At 37.0% G+C, this 20,978-nt stretch overlaps 1 protein-coding gene across 2 annotated transcripts; it reads right to left on the reverse strand.

The window, feature by feature from the left end:
• Positions 1-1,012: 1,012 nt before the first annotated feature.
• Positions 1,013-20,568, reverse strand: BCAP29 (B cell receptor associated protein 29). Of its 2 annotated transcripts, none has more exons than XM_053465700.1 (8): positions 20,516-20,568; positions 17,695-17,802; positions 16,679-16,779; positions 12,419-12,569; positions 10,919-11,054; positions 9,566-9,677; positions 4,488-4,588; positions 1,013-3,435 (listed from the first exon to the last, which is right to left on the reverse strand). In XM_053465700.1, exons 2-8 carry the CDS (start codon positions 17,784-17,786, stop codon positions 3,397-3,399), a joined length of 732 nt encoding a protein of 243 aa, XP_053321675.1. In that variant the 5' UTR covers positions 17,787-17,802; positions 20,516-20,568; the 3' UTR covers positions 1,013-3,396. The 2 variants fall into 2 exon arrangements, with proteins under 2 accessions (XP_053321675.1, XP_053321677.1); XM_053465702.1 differs by lacking the exon at positions 20,516-20,568 and adding an exon at positions 20,270-20,287.
• Positions 20,569-20,978: the final 410 nt, after the last annotated feature.

Below are 20,978 nucleotides of genomic sequence, written 5' to 3' on the forward strand. Positions count from 1 at the left end.
GGAATCTTGAAGTGCATGTGTCTGTGGAACATTAATACAATCTACCTGGATATAAATAACGATGCTACTAATTTGTCCAACACAAGGCATTCAAAGTCGCAGCGTCTCAGACACAATATGTATCTATGGTTTTATATTGTTTGTCCAAAATGTAGGGGAAAAAGGAAATATCTTGAATGATACACCAAAATAATTTGTTACTTTAATAAAGTGAATTTTAGCTCTATGTAACTTATCCATGTTTTTAAGGCAATATATAATACAATTTTAGATATGCAAGTGTTGAGCAGCCTTTTGTATTGGTAAGTTAGGCAAGCTACATTTTTTTTTTTTTTTACACATAAAGTGTGCTATTTTATACATATTTTTCATCACCGATTTTACCGTGAATTTCAGGTTTTAGTATCGTAGCTCACTTTTCTTATCCTTATATCACTTATTACAAATATAATGCTGAAATGTTTTTGAGAATCCTACATCGTAAATGCAATACGTTTATCAATGTAATGGTGTTTATAGACTTAAAGAAGGACAATGTATTTATCTGAAACCCACATTTTGTGTATGCCATTTTGTTCTTGTTCTCAGGATTATTTCTGCCTGTGTTTAATTGGATCAGGCATCTTTGTGCAGGCAGGTTAAGTATAAGGGAGAACAGTTCAGTAGCATTAGTTATGCCTCTCAGTATCCCATGTGTTAAAATATCTCTTCTTTTTAAACTAAATATATATGAATTACATTTAAATATGCTAAATAAGCAATAATCCCTGCATGGATATGGGAGACTCCAGGAGTTGTTAATGTTTCGGTAAAGATATGGTTTTACATTGCCTGATATTGTATATCAATCATGTTACGCAGTTTCTCACTTATATTTATAAAGTGACATATCAGATTCTTCCATAAAAAACTGTGATGAATTCTGGGGGTTTTTTTTATTTTCTTTCCCCAGTAACATTTTGCATAGGGAGCAAAGACGTTCAGAACGTAAAGAATGCAGAACAACTTCATATAATGCAATAACAAAACAAATCTTTATTGATGTGATACAGTATTTAATAAAAATAAAAGGTAATATTGGCATATGTGTAAACAGCATCACATTTTCTGTGCAATAAGGTTTTTTAGATGCAAAAGATTCAGCCGAGGACTAGATAATCAACTTGTGGACCACATCAAAGTTATCGTAAACGGTACAAGAAACATGCTTGTTTTAATGAGTTTGCTGTAAATTTGAAAGCTTCCATTCTTTAAGTGCTTGGCAATACGACTGTTATTTATTAAGCTATGCCAAAGATCAGATGCCAGCTATAAATAAATAACAACAATGACTGCCCACTTCTTGCAAGCATCCGCGTATCCTTCCAACCTCCTCTTTAGCAAATTGCTATAAAAGTAAATAGTTGAAGTATTCTTTTAACCACACATGTTCTTTTCCTGAGTGCAACCCACTAGTGGCACATTTGAGATTGTTATTAATCCCACCATTGTCATAATACATGTACTGATGTAAACGGGAAATGGTTGATAGATATTTATTTCAATAAACCCACTTGTTATGAATTTATCTAGTAAAACGTGCAGGGGAAATGTTGTGTTGTAAAGTACACATTTTTTGCAAGGTACAATTTTAAGAAAAAACTATTAACTAGAGAAATGTTTCAAACCTAAAAGTATTACTAACCATTGTAATAAGGATAACCATTCTAATAAACTAGACAGCCAAGCACTTATATCATTGTGTACAAGGTCTGCATCTTTGAGATATATCAACTTCAATTCTGTTTTAGTTCAGGTACAACTGGCACAGACCGCAAAATTAACATTTTGCTACCAGAACAATACCATTAATATATTCATTTTCAGGTGTAGTCTTAGATGTCCCATTGGAAATAAGAGTGAGTTACAGGTGCAGAGGTCATTTGGAGCGATTGCGTTCCAATATGTGAAAAATGCGTTATTCATTTGTGTCAATTCATGTTAAAATAAGCATTCATAATGCTGGACATACACTCATCACTTTTAGTAAATCCTCTAGTTCAGCTGTTTAATTAATGTAATACCCAGCAGATTTTTTTTTTTTTATTAGATTTTATACCCTTGTAAAACCTGTCACCTCCCATTCCATAAGCATCATGCCTTGTTCTATGAGAATGGTTAAATTTGATTACATTGACTATTATAAACATAGATATACTCAATGCTTCAGGGACATATTGAAGACTTGCAGAATCTTTTAATCACATCAACCAAGGCACTTTTTGCTGACCAATAAACCAATGTTGCTGAACATATAGTTCACTGCTTATTGCCGAGAGATTTCTACACATACTAGAGTAGGTGGAGTGAACTAATTTACTCTACATCTTATATTATTAGTAAAACTTTATGTAATAATATATATTTCAAAATGTGTTCGGAGAATTTTATGTTATAAAGTGAATTAACAAACTAGATTTTTGGTATTGAGTGCAAAAACATTTGTGTGCAGCAAAAATATCAAATATATGAAAAAGCTGTATATATATTTATAAATTACAAAAATAAACAATTTCACAGCATGCAACGATATGTGTACACATGTAAACACATATCAATGTTTTGAAATATCACAAATTAAATGTTGTCAAATCTGGACCAGGCAATAAAATAATGTATATGCCATTCACCCAGCGTAATAATTCAGTACCAAGTATTTTTGTAATAGCTGTCACTTTTCTCTGTAGCCGGCCAAAATCGCTGAGGACTGGAGAACCAAGAAAAATCAATTAGGTAAAGCACCATTAAAACAATTACAATTAACTGTATTTTAAAGTAGAATATTAATGGCACAAAAAAACATAGCCATAAAAGTTAAAACCCGTGCTTAATCAAACAATTAAACATAAATTCCTATGCTTTTAAGAAAAATAAACATATTTATGAACAGAGCATTAAGTGCAAAACAGATTTCATAACAAAAATAAAGGGTGTTAAATGTCACATAGTCAGGATGTTTGCACAGTACTTGGATGCATTCAATGTTCTGCCTTCTTTGCAAAAGAAACTTGAAATCCTTTTGTAGAAACCCAACAAAAGAGAAGGTGGACAGGTCTAAAGCTCTTCAAACAGATACAGCAGCCTGATTGAGGTTGCAACCACGCCATGGTATCTGGTAGCATTGGCTATTGCTCATGTCTAAAATGCTTCTAAGAATGTTAAACATTAGGTATCAGTGCTGTGGTGCCCATTAATAATCAGCAGGGCCATTCGCTCTGGAAAAGATCATTATATTAAACAGCAAAAACTAAAACACCAACACACACAATTATTGTGAGAGGAAAATGGAATTGTTCTTCCAGCAGACAGCTTCCACGAAGACAAAGAATTGTGTCGGCCGTGTCTTTGCTTAAATAACTACTCGTCTTTCTTATTAACCCTTTCATCTGTGGTATTCTGGAAACAAAAAACAAGGAAGCAGAGTATGAGTATTACTGACACCATCAAAAAATTACAATGTAGGCACTGTAGGTCATATAAAACAATACAATTCAAAATGTTTAGTGCTTTGTTTAAAGACAAGAGTTTTACAGTTTCTCAAACACGTGAACATGAAAAGTGCTCATGAGCCAAGAGCGTTTGTCATATCCCTTATAGTTAAATGCAAGGGAGTATTGAAACAGAAGAAGCATAGCAAACATACGTAGATTTGTGTATTTTGTCAATGTAGCGACAGAAGTAGAAAAGGTATTAAAAAACCTGTCAATCATATTTGTTGATCCTTCTAAGCATTAGTTCCAAAAATATGAAACAACACAGAGCACTGTTTGTGAGATTAGTGGTTCCCAATTAAATATTTAGGGGGAAAATACACAAATATCCCAGACACACTGATACTGACAAATCCTCTTTGCCTTGCACTAATACCCTGCAGAGTAGACTCCCCGCTGGCTCGGCATCTTGGCAGAACTCGCCAAGGAATAGGAACACTGTATGTTTGCCCTAACATTTACCAGTAGCTCTCACACTGCTCATGCATAGGTTTATTTCAATTCTTTACTTGTAAGCAGTATCAGTTTTGAATGTAATGTAAGCTCTCAAGCGAGGCCCTCAAAAGCCCACAAATCCTGACTGGAAGTTCGTATAAAAATACCATAACGCTAGATGACAAGCTCCGGGCAGGGTTCTCATCTCCTGATGCATCTGTATGCATTAATGTATATTTGTGATGTGCATAATGTACAAATTCAATTTGCATTAACTTTGTATAATTTAAACCATCTCTCATTTACGGAATTATTTTCTTTTATGACTGGTCGTCACCATATACCGTGCCTACAACCAAAGCATTGACCCTTTTTTTTGTACGATCTAGAATCCTACGAGTGATTCCTTTGGCGGCTTGGGAAATGAAGCAATGTGAAACAAAAGTACATACGCAGTTCTTTGTATACAAAATATCTAGTTGCTCATCAGATATAAGGCAGAGATTCGGGAATAAATATTACCTGCAACTGTTCATGTTCCCTTATGAGACGATCATATTCCCGTGTAAGTCCTTCAGACTGTTTCTTCAGGGCACTAACTTCTGCTTGTGATTTAGATAAGGCTGGAATATGAATGAGAAATTAATTAATACTTGGTTACCCTTGATAGCCACAACTATTTAAGGGTGCTGTTCCAATGGCCCTGCTGAAATTAACACTTTTATAATGCATAATTAAAAATATAATTTCTAGTACAGTTGAATGCTAACAACTCCCCCTCAAAAAAAAATAATCATGTCAAAATTTGCCCCATTAACAATCTTTCAGGATGTGCTTAAAAGCTGTTCTATAAACATAAACACATGTGTATGTTTTTGTTACAGTAAAGAATAAAATGATGAATCTACCAAGGTTTATTTGTGTGACATGCTAGAGCTCAGTTAATATATTCTAAAAGTGGAATGTGCAAACACAAAAGTTCCCTGAGTGCCAAAACCTGGATTTACATTTGGATCATTAATCCATACAATCTATTCAGGCACATTTACTGGGGCTTCTATGGCCACCAGCCCATAAAATCTATGGGCAGTATGGCAGACAGGCACACACTGCTAACTATACCCATATACTATTCACTGAATTCTAAGAGAATGGAATTATATATATTTTTTTAAACGATGAGTAAATGATAATTTGTTCTAAAACTATATTAAGTATAGCGATATACTTAAAAATAATGTCAAGGAATGGCAGTGCATACGCACACACACATATATAGGTGTTATTTTATATATAATTTATCATTAAATATAATTTTAAGATGAATAAATGATACTTGTTATAAAACATATGTAACAGATATTCATCAAAACCAAGGCGTGTAACATGACCCTAAAGTATATTTTGCAATGTTTCACAACACAGTGCACACTGCCCTTGTTTTAAGTACAAACATCAGTATCTCTGATCAAGAGCACAAGGTATCTAGACATAAACAAAAAAAACAACACTCCACATTGTTTCAGTGTTTTGGATATGTGCCCGTGCATCTGCCTATATCAATCATTACCGAGATGAGCAAGAGACTAAAGGCCCTCACCCATCCACTGGCAATCACATTTAGAGGTTTTGTTTTATATTGGAATGATAACTCTACAATGCCAGCAAGACAATGGTTCCTCAAACACCAAATTAATGACCAAAAGATGTATTCGAAAATAAGAAACATATAGTACGTATAACTGTAGATATAATGCATAGCACGTGTATATAAATCCATTGTAGCAATGATTTTTCCTGTGCCAACTAAATGATGTTTGCTTCTTTGCATGGCTGTCTTTAAATTTGGGCCATACCAATTATAAAGATGAGTACCAAACAGTGAGACCATACATTTCTGTATTGACTAACAACTGCAACATAAATTAAAGTGGAAAAACTGAAAGATTTGTTTACAGGGAAAAATATCTAGATTTCTCTTAGGCTTGCAGGTAGGATGGACTATGAATAGATATCCACAATAAATGCCAATTGTATGGAACCATAACATCATACACCAAGGCAATCTTTTCATTTATAGTGTTAAAATGTAGACTATGGTAGCTCTTACATTTATACAGGTTCCCAACTCTAATTAGTTCAAAGTGAAAATGATCCTCCTTTGTGATTATAAATGAAGCTAATGTCCTTATTTTGGAATTAAATACTGCTTAAACCAGGAAATCCTCTTCATTAACAATGCCATAAGAAAGTAATTTCTATCACCAATGTAATTCTGCTCGATTACACGCAGATCATAAATCTTTAGCATTAACAACACTGTCAACACTTGGAATTGAGGAAGTTGGGAAATAACAGTATGAGACAGGATTGACACAGGATTGTGTATTTTGTAAATGTAGACACCAAATAAATGTTTATATATATACTATCAGTCTAGTTGGTTCTAAGAATATCCCAACAGCTGTACTTAAGGTCATGGGGTGCATTTGCAGACATGTTTAAGCCATATAAGAAGTGCTTTTGTAAATATTTAGTGCCAGTAAACTTTTTTAACATTAAATTATTGTAAAAGCCTTCTGTAATTCATGTTTTTTTCTGTAAGCATTTGCCTGGGTTCCCCAGCAGTTGGCAATGGCACACTTTAATTACATAGTGCCAAGCAGCAATGTCATATTTCACATAAGTAACCTAAATGATACTAATCAACAGTGGTTTGGGCAAAATAAGCACTGTTTCACAATGCCACCTCATTTCCCAACATGTTTAACCCATTAGTGCAAACAACAAATGTTCCATGTCACCATGTAAAAAATGGTTGTCTGAAGGCATGGAACACTGTGTTAAACTTGTAAATACGTCTCCTTGGACACTAGGTCACGTAGGGTGCTAGCGTAAGTGGCTGTTTTGAAACATATGTGCTCAATCCTGGAACAAAATGTACAAACTATCAAAGGCTACACCTTACACACCGTCAATTAGACCCCCCAGGATGGCCAGTGAGAGGATTGCATTGTTTCTACCATTTCTCAACAAAGATATTACGTTTATAACCTTTACACAAGTACAGCATTATATAAAGAAACTGATTTGAAGAAATGAAATCCTTAAACTCCTTAACTATTAACAAGTGATAGTAAAACATAAAGCTCAGCACAGAGATCCTAGTGAATCAATACATTCTTTAATAAGGAATGTACAAAGGAGATGCTGGTCAACGTAATCATTTAATAGGAACACCTAACATCACCTAAGAGTCCGCTGAGAGGACAAATGATGCCATGTAAATGAAACTGATCTAGTCACCTACAATCTATCACATATATTATACTAAATATATGTTTAAAACAACATGTAATTGTTGTAGGTACACTACAAAAGGCAAATTTGGAATACTGTGGTCAAAACACACATGAAAAGGATGCCAAAAGGCTCTGGTCTTTCAAGCATGTAGGTGCAAACTATTACTGGTCATCAAGAGGTTAATACATTCTTTAAGGTAATTTATTACAGAAATCAGTAATTCTCATAGTTAAATCCATGTGCTGTCAACCTCCAAAATGTATTAACATCATTAAGATGGATGATGTGTGCCATAATATCAATTAAGATGCAAAGAAATCTAAGGGATTCATTATATAAGAAATGCATTCAAATGTGGTCGTTTTAAGTTAAAAACTAAATATTCATCACACAGGTGCTCTGCCTACTTATGCTCTGGTTGTGAATGGAATAATTTCTCTTATATGTAATACCGTCTACCATCATTAGATCCATGAATGATACATTGAGGAAGGATGCTGTGGAGCGACTCGAAGCTAACAGCACCTTCCTGAAGCCACAGCATGCAATTTCCATCATCCATCCATCATGTGGTTTCCCTGCTGTAACCAATATCAAAGCTCTCTCTTTATAAAAATAAAGACATGTTTGAACTAGCAGCGGACTCACTTCTTTCCTTAATATCCCTGAAAGATAGATAGTCTTGAAAGTTTTCAATACAATATGCATCAGTTAGCCAATAAAGGTATCATCGTTACCAAATTTGCTTTCTCTCTTATCAACAATAAAAACGGGAAGTCAGACTGAAGTCCTTAGCTAATAAAAATAACGGTTAACAAATTGCCCTTTTCAGTTGACTTCAAGGAAGGGTATGCAGCAGAACGCTAACAAACGAAGAACAGAATTCTACATTTCTGCTGTTCAAACCAAGAAATACACAGCAAAGGGTTATATATAATGTACCCACTCTGTTGGATTTAATTGAAAGCAGCATCAGAAATAGAAACTCTGTTCTACTTAAGAGCCCAAACTGTTTCTGACAAATAAAACTTTATTCATGTAGAAATTTTGCCTTTTCTATAACTTTTAAATGTTTTTTGTTTCCTATTCCTTACACAAGTAAAATTTCAGCAGAAAGAATAAAATAATATATCGGTTAATCTTCTAGAGCTATAAAAATATTAAATATTGTTTGAGGGATACATGTATAAGACACTATAATGAAAAAGAAATATATCCTTTTCCCAACATCCAATGGGATACATTTTGAAAGATCACTGGGAGCTTGCAGATTTGCGATTGGAAAGTAAGACTGAATTTTAGTGGTAAGTAAACGTGGTTTAGACTGGACATGTAAACCGTACTGTTTTACATACATAAGTAAATAAGCAAATATTTTCTCTATTGTGGTTTGTCACTTTTTGTTTCTTTTTTAAGAAAGTTGATCTTCACAAGGTCATCTGATGTTATCTAAAGAACCCATCTGATCGAGGTATGGCTTAGTAATGTTACACTCCTAGTGACATCTAAATATGACATCTCTGAGCAGGCCAGATCTGCTTTGATCCCACAATGTTGATGCTTTGAGACATTATTTCTGAGCTGGAACGTTTTCATGTTAGAAACTGTAAAAAAGTGGGAAGCAAAACTTTATCTTTATAATAATTAAACTCCCCATAACCAAATTGCATAAGTCTAGCACAAGTAACTAAACTTAAACTACACTTTTTATTAGTGTTTAACGTGTCCACTTATAAAACACAATTATTTTCTTCTTACAGAAGAGTCTGTAGGCAGCAGAACTTCTTACACCGGACCTTGCTGCACAATAGCTTAGGGTAAGAAAAAGAAATCTTAAGGAATACAGAGAAAAAAAATGTTTGGTCACACCAAAGCAATTAGGATAGCCAAAGAGCCATGACTCTCCAAATGTTAGTGTTGGCACATGCCTTTTTATATGAATACCTAACGACATCTGTGTAGTTATAGGACAACAAAACGATAGCCTAATATATAAATGTCAGAGTTAGAATATTTACAGAAAGGATGAAGCTCTAAGCAGTAAACACGGAGTTGTAAGTGAAGTGTGGACAACTTCATCTCAAAGCATAAAATATCAACTCTGCAGGGTCCAACCTACTCTCTTTGGAAGCATGCCATGGTTTACCATTTAAAGTGAATCTTAATTTAATAACCAAAACTTAACAACTGTAGAATGGGTCATTCAATAGACTGGTAGATATGATTCATATTTCCGTATATTGTAGCCACTTTATAACAGGCAGTGTAATTTGCTGCCAGGAGACCCCGTGCTTTACCTTCCACCGTTCTGTTTAGTTCTTTCTTTCCTTGTTCAATTTCTTGTTTTAGCTTCTCATTCTCTGTTGTAATTGCCTGGTCACCTTCACGTGCTTTACTTCTCTCAATAGTCTAAAAAAACAAACAAAACCCCAAAACATTAGAAGTGTGCTTATTTTATCTGAATTAAAGACAACCTGAACTGACTGCTGAATTCAAAACAGGGAGAGGGATTACATGTTGTTTGGGTATAAAATCGCCAACACAATAAATATATTTTACTTCAATAATACACACAAAAATAACAGTTACATTATAAGGCCCCCTGGCCAACTTTTCAGCCTAACTATGTAACAGAGTCCTCATTGAGAATCTGTGACACTTTGAAACATGCTTATTCCAAGATACTTAAAGCTGCAGAAAAGGTAGTTCTAAGAAATATTAAAATGTGGTACCTACTAATACATATTTCAGGGTTTTTATGTTATACTACAAAAATAAAACCAATGTCAACTTATGATAACAGAACTGAATTCAACGTTATATTTATATTTAGTAATACAAGAAAATCATAAGGGTTCTGGATATTTTTGAACAGAGCAAATCCATAAATAAAATGGGTGCCAAAGTCCTAGTTCCATTACGCCAACTAAGTGTTTATGTGTAATGTGTGGGTTTCATTTTGTGAGGAGTTGCTGGATTAGCTTTCTCTAATTACAAGGCAGTGAGGATGGTGCTGACTTATTTGAAGTCTCAGTCAGGCTTTACCATGCAGAGGCTGATAGGATAGTAATAAGGCACAGATTTAATATTTATAAGAATGATCTGTGTCATGACATAATGCAAACTATGTATGTATTTGTAAGTGTACAGTCACATATCTTGTCCTATAAAATAATTAGCAGACTTATGTTAATATAAACAACCAATAAATAAGATGTTTTTGTGCTCACATCTTGATATTTTGTTCTTTTCATTATAATTCATTCGCATATGCATACAGAGAAACATCATCACTAATTCTCCCATAGAGAAATTATTTAACCATAGAATCTGCAGTTTTGTCACATTACATTTTATACTTGTACATACAACTGCCTTTCTATTTACAGAATGGTCACCCTTTAGCGATTGCTTTCATAAACACATTTTATCCCTCTCTAGTTTTTGACAGTGGTCCAGAAGTTGGGGTGGTTGAGAAAGTTAATGCATTTCATCTGAAACTAGGTAGTGCAAAACTTAACACAGCAGTTACCTCAAGGCCCTTCTACATCAACCTCAATGACATGCATCTGATCAGATTTGTTTAACATACATATACATATAACATACATACACACAACATAGATTTTTCTGCTCCACAAGAGACATACCTTTTTCAGGTTCTCATTATCCTCCATGTATTTTTTGGCCGCCTGATTAGCGTTTTCCACCTGGGCTTTCATGGCATTGTGGCTTTCCATCTCACCTGCCAATTGCATAATCAGGGAAACAACGCGACGTAGTACCCTGTGAAGTACATTAAGCAATGAATGTATTTTACATTTACTGTCTGCCTTTGGTTCACCATGTACTGTCACACAGCTGTGGTCAAATGCTAAAGGTGCACATTTACCGTCATGCCCTTAAAACTAACTGTACTGGCCAACCTTGACATGCAATTTCATAGATACAAAAGGAAGCTTATAGAGGACTTGTGTTGAATCCAGACCATACAGTGGGAGAGTGTGTGATGTACTTTAACTACAAGCATTTGGAAGAAACATACATTTTATTCGCTAAATACAAAAGCGCATCTGTTTTAAGTGCAAGTGAGTGAACACTTCCGCACTGCATGGCCCCCTTTTCATATTATTGCTGATATATATATATATGCTATTTAAATAATATAGATAGATAGATAGATAGATAGATAGATAGATAGATAGATAGAACTGGAGATACCATCGACAGCCACACTGAAGTGTGTTTTACAACATACATTCACACAATCCCTCTGACATTGAAGTATGCAATTTTACACTGTTGACTGTTTCTCTGGGGTTCCCCCAAGAGTTTCAATTGCCTCTCCAGTAAAGCAGAGGAACAGCCTAAGAAACCAGCCCATGTTTGCACCACAATTAGTCAAACCCCATTAACGGAACTGTGAGGCTCTCCACTTATCATATATTCTTCCCTCTTAACTTCTGTGCCTGGATTCAGGTGAGAGCCAAACACCAGCGATGTGCATTAGACTAGTTTGTTCCCAGCGATTCTGCCTTCATCCATTATGCAAATGGAGGACACCAGTAATGCGAACAAAACAGCACAGCGTTTGGGGTTGTTTTTCACTTTTAGAATTTGCCCCGTCAGTGGCATGACAAACTGAGAAATGACAAAATAAGAACAAACTGGAAAGGACCCCATCCAGCCACACAGGGAGTTGCTGATATCCGCCTATGTCACTGACACCTTTCTATTCATGCAAAATGTTGTGCAGCTTAAAAATACACTAAAACCATTAAAAAAAACTATATGTATGTTGTCAAGGTTAGTGTTTGTATATGTTTTGTCACAATTTTACATAAGATTTTTTATATAAAGGATTTCAGCCTTTAACTTTCATAATAGTTCTGCCTACTGAGTATGTTCATGAATGTTAATATCCAGAGACAGAGCTAGAAATTAGTGCAGCACATACTATGACAGAGAAAATTACATTAAAAAAAAACACTTTCCATTCAAATAGCACTCAGATTGATAAAAGACTGATAAGGGCCGATAAGGATCGATTCTAACTTTATCCGTTCCGTATATCTGTGCACAATGAATACCTACAGTCAGTGACCCTGGACTACTGAGAAACGCTTAAATTCACACTTAAAGACACTTACAACCAGAGGAACAGAGAAAATCCTGAGATGTAAAGATTACGTTGAGATCGAAACAGTTTCATATGGATGTGGTCATAGGAACTTGGGTAAACCTTGGCATTTTTGTCTACTGCTTGTGTCGCTGAATATTTTTTTACTTCTCTTGCAGCATCTGTAAAATAACGCAATATAACTTTGTTTAGCTATCTATACTGTTACATACTGCGATAACATGGCACACCAGTAGTGAAAAAAATATCAAAAAATACTATTCCATTATTTATTAATACATAAGACTAGTTAATGAAAACACATGTAGAGTGAGTGCTAAATGTACACATTTACAAAACACAACAAATATCTGTTCTCAAGCTTTAAACCAATCTGAACATCTTATAGAGATGTTTACAATATTTCTTCCATAAATATAACGCCGGTCAACAATTCATGCTGTTAAACTATAATGCATGTATAATCAATTAATGTATCTGTTTATGTAAATACTCAGGCATTTTCTGTGTGCGACTTTGGGTTTATTCATAAAGAAGAAGTTGGCTGGAGAGTTTTAGTTTCAATTCTTATAATTCACTATACATTATAAAGACCCCTGGTAAATGTCTGCACAAAAAGTGGTGGATTAGCCCTAAATAATACATAGTTCAGTCAAGGTGACTTTCAAGCACTTTGTCACTGATTTACATATATGTTTTATACATGTCCATCAAAGCTATTCTTGAAGCAGATGCTCATTGGGGTTGGCGTAAAGCGAATTCAGGGAAATAACCACTCTTGCAAACTCACTCTTTGTGAATAGACAGGAAGCACCAAATATTACCATGTATAAAGGACATGGTATTCAAATGGAACAGTTTGTTTTGGTACAGGGATTATGGTCATGAGCTCTTTACTGGAAAAATATGTTGACATAATAAAAAGGAAATGTTACAGAGGCCAAGGAGCTATGCTTCCCGTGTGCCCTTCACTGGTAAAAGGTGTGGCGGTGATAAGACAGAGAATTCTCCTGTTTACTAAACAGAAATGTTGCATGTGAGATCAGATAAATAGTAGCAGCATACTTCCACTGTCCACAGGTAATACAGTATTGCACTGTATGAATTACTTACTAACATTAAAACAGCATGACTTTAAAGGGACACGTCAGTTATCATACGCGCTTCAATGTCCATGCAAATCTGTGTGGTCTCTACTGCAAATGCTCGGGGGATTTGCCCCCTTTCCCTACCGCTATTGCTCATGAAGACCACATATCTACTGCCATGTGGTATCCTTTCCACCAGTCCTCCAGCAATTTGCTTGTTGAACATTCGGGGGGGGGGGATCCTGTGGGCATCTCCAGAAAGTACTCCAACTTATTTTAATGGGAGTGCTTTCCTTCCACTGGCTGGCATAAAGAAGGGGTTAATATGGATTATTTGGTGCGACTCATGCCTGGTACACTGGAATATCCATTTAACTGCATGGTTTATTAAATTTTGACCTCAGAAATGTTTAGGTTTCATTTGATTTCTGGTTCAGAGATTTCAAACACATCACAGTGACTTTGTATAGTGCTTTTTTCTGTTCTATAGCATCAAGCTGTTCTGTGACATCTCCCAGAGATACAAATCTACAAACACGAATTAAGAATTCCTTGAGAAAAAAATTAAAAAGGCCCAAAATTTTAACTAGGGCATAGTTTGGGAATTAAACAATTCTAGAACTATTGTTTCTGAATTTTGCTGCACTGATGCAGGGCAGTATGTAGGGCTGCAACAACTAATCGATAAAATCGATAATGAAAATAGTTGCCAACTAATTTCATTATCGATTAGTTGAATCGGTTTTATGGACCTGGATCCTCCTCTCTGACAGCCGGCAGGCATCTGTGCGATGTGCGCAGACATCCTCCCCTACTGTCCTTCACTTCCGCCTGGGCTTCTTTGATGGAGCACCAGCGTGACATGACCGTCCGGTGCTCCACCATAGAAGCCCTGGCGGAAGTATTGGCCAGCACAGCGGAGGTGGTCTGCCCGCATTGCCCAACGTCCACCGGCTGCCAGAGACAGAGAGGAGGATCCGCCGCAGAGCTGCAGGGGACCTGGATCTCCTCTGTGGCAGCGTGGGCATCTGTGCCATGCGCACAGAAAACATACGCCACTGCAGGCACTTCCACTGGGGCTTCTATGATGGAGCACAGGCATCACATAACCTTCTGGTGCTCAGTCATAGAAACTCCAGTGAAAGTGCCTGCCAGCAGCAGAGGTTGTCTATGCGCATCGCGCAAAAGTTCACCGGCTGCACCTACTAGACACCAAGGAGTCTGGAGCATTGGGGGTTAAGTTGGGGGGGTGGCATATCAGGGGCACAGTGGCATATAGGGGGTATAAGGCATATTTGGGGGCAGAGGGGCATTTTGGGGGCAGAGGGGCATATCTGGGGGGCAGAGGGGCATATAAGGGGTTTAAGGCATATCTGGGGGGACAGTGGCATATCTGGGTTATAAGGCATATCTGGGGGGACAGAGTGGCATATCTGGGGTAAAAGGCATATCTGGAGGGGACAGAGTGGCATATCTGGGGGGACAGAGTGGCATATCTGGGGGGGACAGAGTGGCATATCTGGGGGGGAACAGAGTGGTATATCTGGGGGGGGGACAGTGTGGCATATCTGGGGGGAACAGAGTGGCATATCTGAGTGTATAAGGCATATCTGGGGTATAAGACATATCAGAGGGCACACTGACATAGAGGACAAAGTGGCATATCAGGGGGTATAAGGCATATAGGGTATATAAGGCATATGTGGGGAGGGTAGAGTGGCATATCTGGGGGTATGTGGCATATCTGGGGGGGAACAGAGTGGTATATCTGGGGGGGGACAGTGTGGCATATCTGGGGGGAACAGAGTGGCATATCTGAGTGTATAAGGCATATCTGGGGTATAAGACATATCAGAGGGCACACTGACATAGAGGACAAAGTGGCATATCAGGGGGTATAAGGCATATAGGGTATATAAGGCATATGTGGGGAGGGTAGAGTGGCATATCTGGGGGTATGTGGCATATCTGGGAGGCAGCATGGCAAGCCTGGGCTCAACTGTGCATAACTGGGGGGGGGCAGGTTGGGAAATAACAACAAGAAATGCATTTTTTTTAAAAAAGGTTGGTTATTTTGCTGTTTGTTTTTAACATCCTGTTTGTTTATTAAATTATTTTAAATAAATGAAAAATTTACATGTATTTTCTTATCCGATTAATCGAAAAAATAATCAGCCAACTAATCGATTATGAAAATAATCGTTAGTTGCAGCCCTAGCAGTATAATACCGAGAGTTTTATTGTTGGGAAATATTGAGGATTTATTGGAAAACAGAAACTGAGGGTGTATATTGTTCAACCTATGTGTGGGTATAAACACAGTGATGTTTTATAAAAAGTAACATTTGAATTACAGAACACAAGCAGCGCTATCTACCAGGAGACCACATGTCAAACCAAAAGATAAATTATTAACAGATAACTGAGAATATCAACTAGAAGGCTTAAATTGTAAGGGATTCATCAGAACGCATTTGCTCTCTTCCTCGCCTTACAGATAAAGAATTGCTCCAGCTCGATTTCTATGAAGTTACCGATGGAGCAAAACGTGTGGTGTCTGGCGCTGGTGATGTCTTAGGAAAATGTTCACGTGCCTCACCACAGAGAAGCAGAAGGTTTTAGGAAAAATATTTGAAATGTTAACAATGTGACAAATCATCAACATGAAAACTGTAAACAAACTATTTTAACTGCCACCACCTGAAATTCTGAACATTTTTTTATTATTTTTATTATTAAGGTAGACCCTATATAACAGACAAGCACCAAATGTGGCATTTACTGTATCAGATGATTCCAGTCAAACAATCCTTTGGTATTTTGATATGTTGTTATATTCCACAATATTTTACCGACAGGTTATGCAGAGTAAGAACAGTGTTCACATCTCACCCTGCCTCATGGAAGCGGAAGGTCTATTCTCACAGTTAATGAATAACTTGCTTGGCCCAATGCTTAAATATTGTACAGGGCAAAGAGTTCTTAAAACGATGTCTATGTGCAGATGACACACATAATCCTGCAATCGACTGTTCAGTATGGTAATGCTGTTCTCAGGCATGAAAATGTATCCAATATGCTGTTTTTAAAACTGCCTTATTTTCTTACAACAGAGGTCCAATCAGCAGACTGTGGTTTGACTTTAACTTTTAAATAACGAAACAATTCAATAAAACACTTACCAAGAAAAAGGACAATCAATACCACTATGATGGAAAGAAAAGCTTTGTTCCAATAAGGAGATATTGTAGCCCACAGCTGAAATCTGAATATCTGCTTCCATCTAAAAACAAGGAACATATATATATATTTTTTTTTAAAGTATGAAAAAGTGAGTTTATGCAAACAGCAATTAGCATCCCTGCAACATTCCTGTTGTACACTTTTCTACAAATAAAAGGTGCTATTTCACTAACCAACAAACATATTTTTTTTAACAAAATACTGCACAAGAAACATTGCCCGTATTACTTTTGGTGTACCCAAACCCCAAAAATATACATTTAATCAAGTTATTGGTTATGAGAATTTTCATCTCATCAGATTTAATCAACATAGTTTTGATACTTAGAGGATATACAAAAATAACTGATGATTTTAATATATTTTAAAATGCTAGATCACTCACATTTTTGTCAACATGGAGCTGCATAAATTTCAATGGTATTTACCATAACCCTCTAGAATGTATGACCTAAAAGCCCTGTTCAGAGTCAAAGTTAAATTACTCTTTGCAACAAATTGCAAAAATGCACAAGAACGGTCAACAGTTCCAAGGTTGAGGGCACGTGGCAGACCAAAGGGAATCCGCTAGTATCAGGTCTGGTGTTAGGGTCACAGCAAGCAAAGTCCAGTATTAAAAGTAATAATGTATGCTAGGAAGATAGCAAAGAGCCAGACAAACCAAGCACTGACTAATGGGGAAATCACGGTTTCAAACAGCTCTCCAGCAAGATGCTGTTGCATACTAGTAATGCTAGTACCTACTTGTAGCAAACTAAAAAGGCACACCCATGTGCATCATGTAAAGCATGCCCGAGATCGGGAGCACGGGCATGCCGTCTGTGGAGCAGCATCCTGTCTGGGCATAGGACCCCATTGCTTCTGCCACTGGCACGCAAGCATCATTTTTTGGGGCTGTTAAACACACTCCAAACACACAATATGTATGTCATGATGGACCATGTTAAAGTTGTACCTCAGTGGAGAAACAAATGGGATGCAGAGAAGTAAGAGAACGCCTATTTCTGCATAAAGGAAAGAGGCAACCGCTGTCCACTGAAAAGTCATGATATCGCCTTTAATCCTGGGGAGAAAGAAAACAGCATTTTAATATGTCACCATTTCTGTTACGCAAAACTGAATAATAAGTGAAGATTATACAATAAAAGACAAATTTTATAACGATACCTTGTTGAAAAGATTAAATCAGCTTTGTTTAGTGTGATTTACATTTTATAGCTTAGAAAATTCTCACTATGGTTATGTGATCTGCTTCTTAAAGTGTACAGGGACTCAAGAAACAAAAATACCCTGCAGAACCAGATGTATACTGAAAAACGCACTAAAGACACAAAAAGCATGGCATTACAGCTGCTACACCACATGTTCACTCAATGCTCTGGTGATACAGATGGGCATCAGAGATCAAAAGCCATATATTGAGACCATGATCATTAACATCAATAGAAATGTAAAAGGAACATTTTAGTGATCACATCAACATGCTACAAACAGCGTCTCCCCTAAATGCCCTTGGTGAAAGAATAAATTACAAGTAGTGTTACGTGGAACTTCTGAGGGTGTATGCAGGGTGCATGCGGGGTTCCATAGTTACAGGTGATAATAGCAGAAAGAGAGAGGTGCTTCTGCAACTATAGAGATCTTTGGTCAGACCTCACCTACAGTATTGTGTACAGTTCTGGAGACCCCATCTATAGAAAGATATTCACATTCCACAGATAATTAAGAGAAGGGCTAAAACAATAAACCTTTCCCAAGATAAAACATATCACGAAAGACAAAGGGAGAAGCGCAAAGAAAAATCACAAGCACTTAGATCCATATTCCTCGTTTCACAATCTCCCAGCTAAATGCCTTGCAGGAGTTTTGTTCAGACCCCATGCGCATGCGTGGAAAGTCCTCTTATTGATTTGAATGGGAGCGCTTTCCTGCCACTGACTGACAGTCTCCAGCAGCCAATAAGCGGCAAGAAAAGTTGGATCATGAAAGAAGAGGTCAGTCGCTGCAGAAAGACTGCAACTGCTATGCCAGGTAAGTTCTTTAATTTTATTTTGGAAGAATGCATATTAAAGTACATATTAAAGAGTCATTTAATATGTATTCTTCTATAGTAGGGGTGTCAGTGCCAATAGACCCTTTAACAAGTACAGGAAGGAAGTTTACCTCAAATGAGGTAAAGCAATGTCAGAACAAGAAATCATAATCTAACTAGAGGGTCAGAAGATTAGATGTAATGTGAGCTTTTGCTTTACCGAGAGGGTGGTATTTAATTGAAACGGCCTCCCAGCGGAAGTGGTATAGGTTAATACTATTCTGAATCTAAGATGGGACCAATTACTGAGTAAGGTTCTGAGTTTTTAGAGAAGAAAAAGAAATTGGGCAGACTAGATGGGCCGAATGGTTCTTATCTGCCATCAAATAATATGTATCTATATGTAAAGCACACAAGGCCTGCGTAGCTAATGGTGCAAAACATTCACAGGACTGATACGCAAGCCGTCATTTTCTTACTGCTACACATAACCCCAGAAGCACTGCTCATTTAATTTACTGGAAGCTACCACCCAGAGTTCTCTGTCGTAATGCCTGACTTTACCATGATGACTTCACAATTATTTGAAAATTGTGTGCTTTATTTTCTCCGATATAATAATTATTCAATAATTCCTTTTGTGATCAGCAACAGGGAGGTCATCGGAGACCCTGGTCCAGGGAGGACATCAGCAGTCACTACCAAAATGTTTACAATTCGGTCAGGTGTCCCAACAGAAGCCTTCACAACATGTGGGGGGCACTAACAAGAGATCTATGCCATTACTGGTATTCTTATGGTGTGTGTGTGTATGTATATATATGTGTGTGTATGTATATATAGTATATATATATATATATATATATATATATATAGTTGTGTGTGTGTGGGGTGGGGTGGGGTGGGGTGGTATGGAGGAGAGATTTGGTCAAGGACTTGCCCAGCCTACAAGGGCCTACATTCTCATGAAGCCAGTGATCTGGTATAGCTAGCATTCATTCATTCATGGAGATTGCAGTGATACACTGCCTTTATCAGCAATGCTGTCTCCTGCTGGCAGAGCATACAAGGTGCTTGAAAACATCTCCCACTGCTCTGATTACTTCCCCCTTGGGGTTTTATAGCGCCTATGGATCTCTCTTCTTTACAGTGCCATTAAACTTTATTACCCTTAAGAAAACGATTAGGCAAACCTTACCTCCCAGTTCTTAAGGGTGAAAGGTAAAGCTTAATGTCACATTAAATCTAATTTACATTTTAAATACGGGTATAACTGGGATGCAAATAGATTTACTGTACAATTTCTTCAGTGGGTTTTCCAAATAATAACCAAGTCATGTTACAAACCACAGCATAAAAATAAATACTACAAAGAAAAGAATTTCTTATTACCCAATATTTAAGAGAGATAAATCAGGTGATTAGCAACTGGCACAACTGGAGTATGTTATTAAAATAACAGCAAAATGGTATACTAGAAATTCGGCGACATATTCACCAAGTAATTATGTCACACTGTCCAGGTCATAGTGAATAATACTGTAATTAGCCCAATGCTTCCTGTTGTGGGGACTATATTCAAAGAGTTCCCACGCAGTTACTTTCCTGTGGAGAGTGGTGATTTTGCGTGTATATTTGACGTTTATATAAACTGAAAATGACGCTAAAGACTGTGTCTGTAAAGCCGGTATTTCAGTTTTGATTTGAACCTAATTTTATCGCATGAAGGTACCCACCCACTTACCTAACAGTAACTTATCGCTCCTGTCTCGTTTCCTACGCAACGTGCTTCATCACGCATGAAGGCAAAACTACGGTCTCACGTCACTGTAAGTCCGGGCAGAGGCGCTCGGCAGCCATTTTGTTTAAGGGCAAAACGAAATACATTACTGTCTGAGGCGCGTTCTGTTAGCGGGCTCTATACAGGTTATACGTGATATGCACGACAAATACATAGCAAAGTGAGTTGCCCCATGACCTGCCTTGCATAATCGATCACCCAACTTGCTGCCCAAAAACAATATGGCCGCCTTGACATCTGTGTGACGCAACGCGCTCCTATCCGGGGATAAACGGTGGAGTGGATAAAAATAGTTGGTGTTGGTATGTGTTACTTGATATCTGGCTGCTCCAAACTATGTATCATATAACGTTTAGAAGAATCTTCTTGGGGAAAATAGATTTTTCATTCTGATGTTTAATTATGG

The sequence above is a fragment of the Spea bombifrons genome, chromosome 4, assembly GCF_027358695.1.
Source record: "Spea bombifrons isolate aSpeBom1 chromosome 4, aSpeBom1.2.pri, whole genome shotgun sequence".
NCBI lineage: Eukaryota > Metazoa > Chordata > Amphibia > Anura > Pelobatidae > Spea > Spea bombifrons.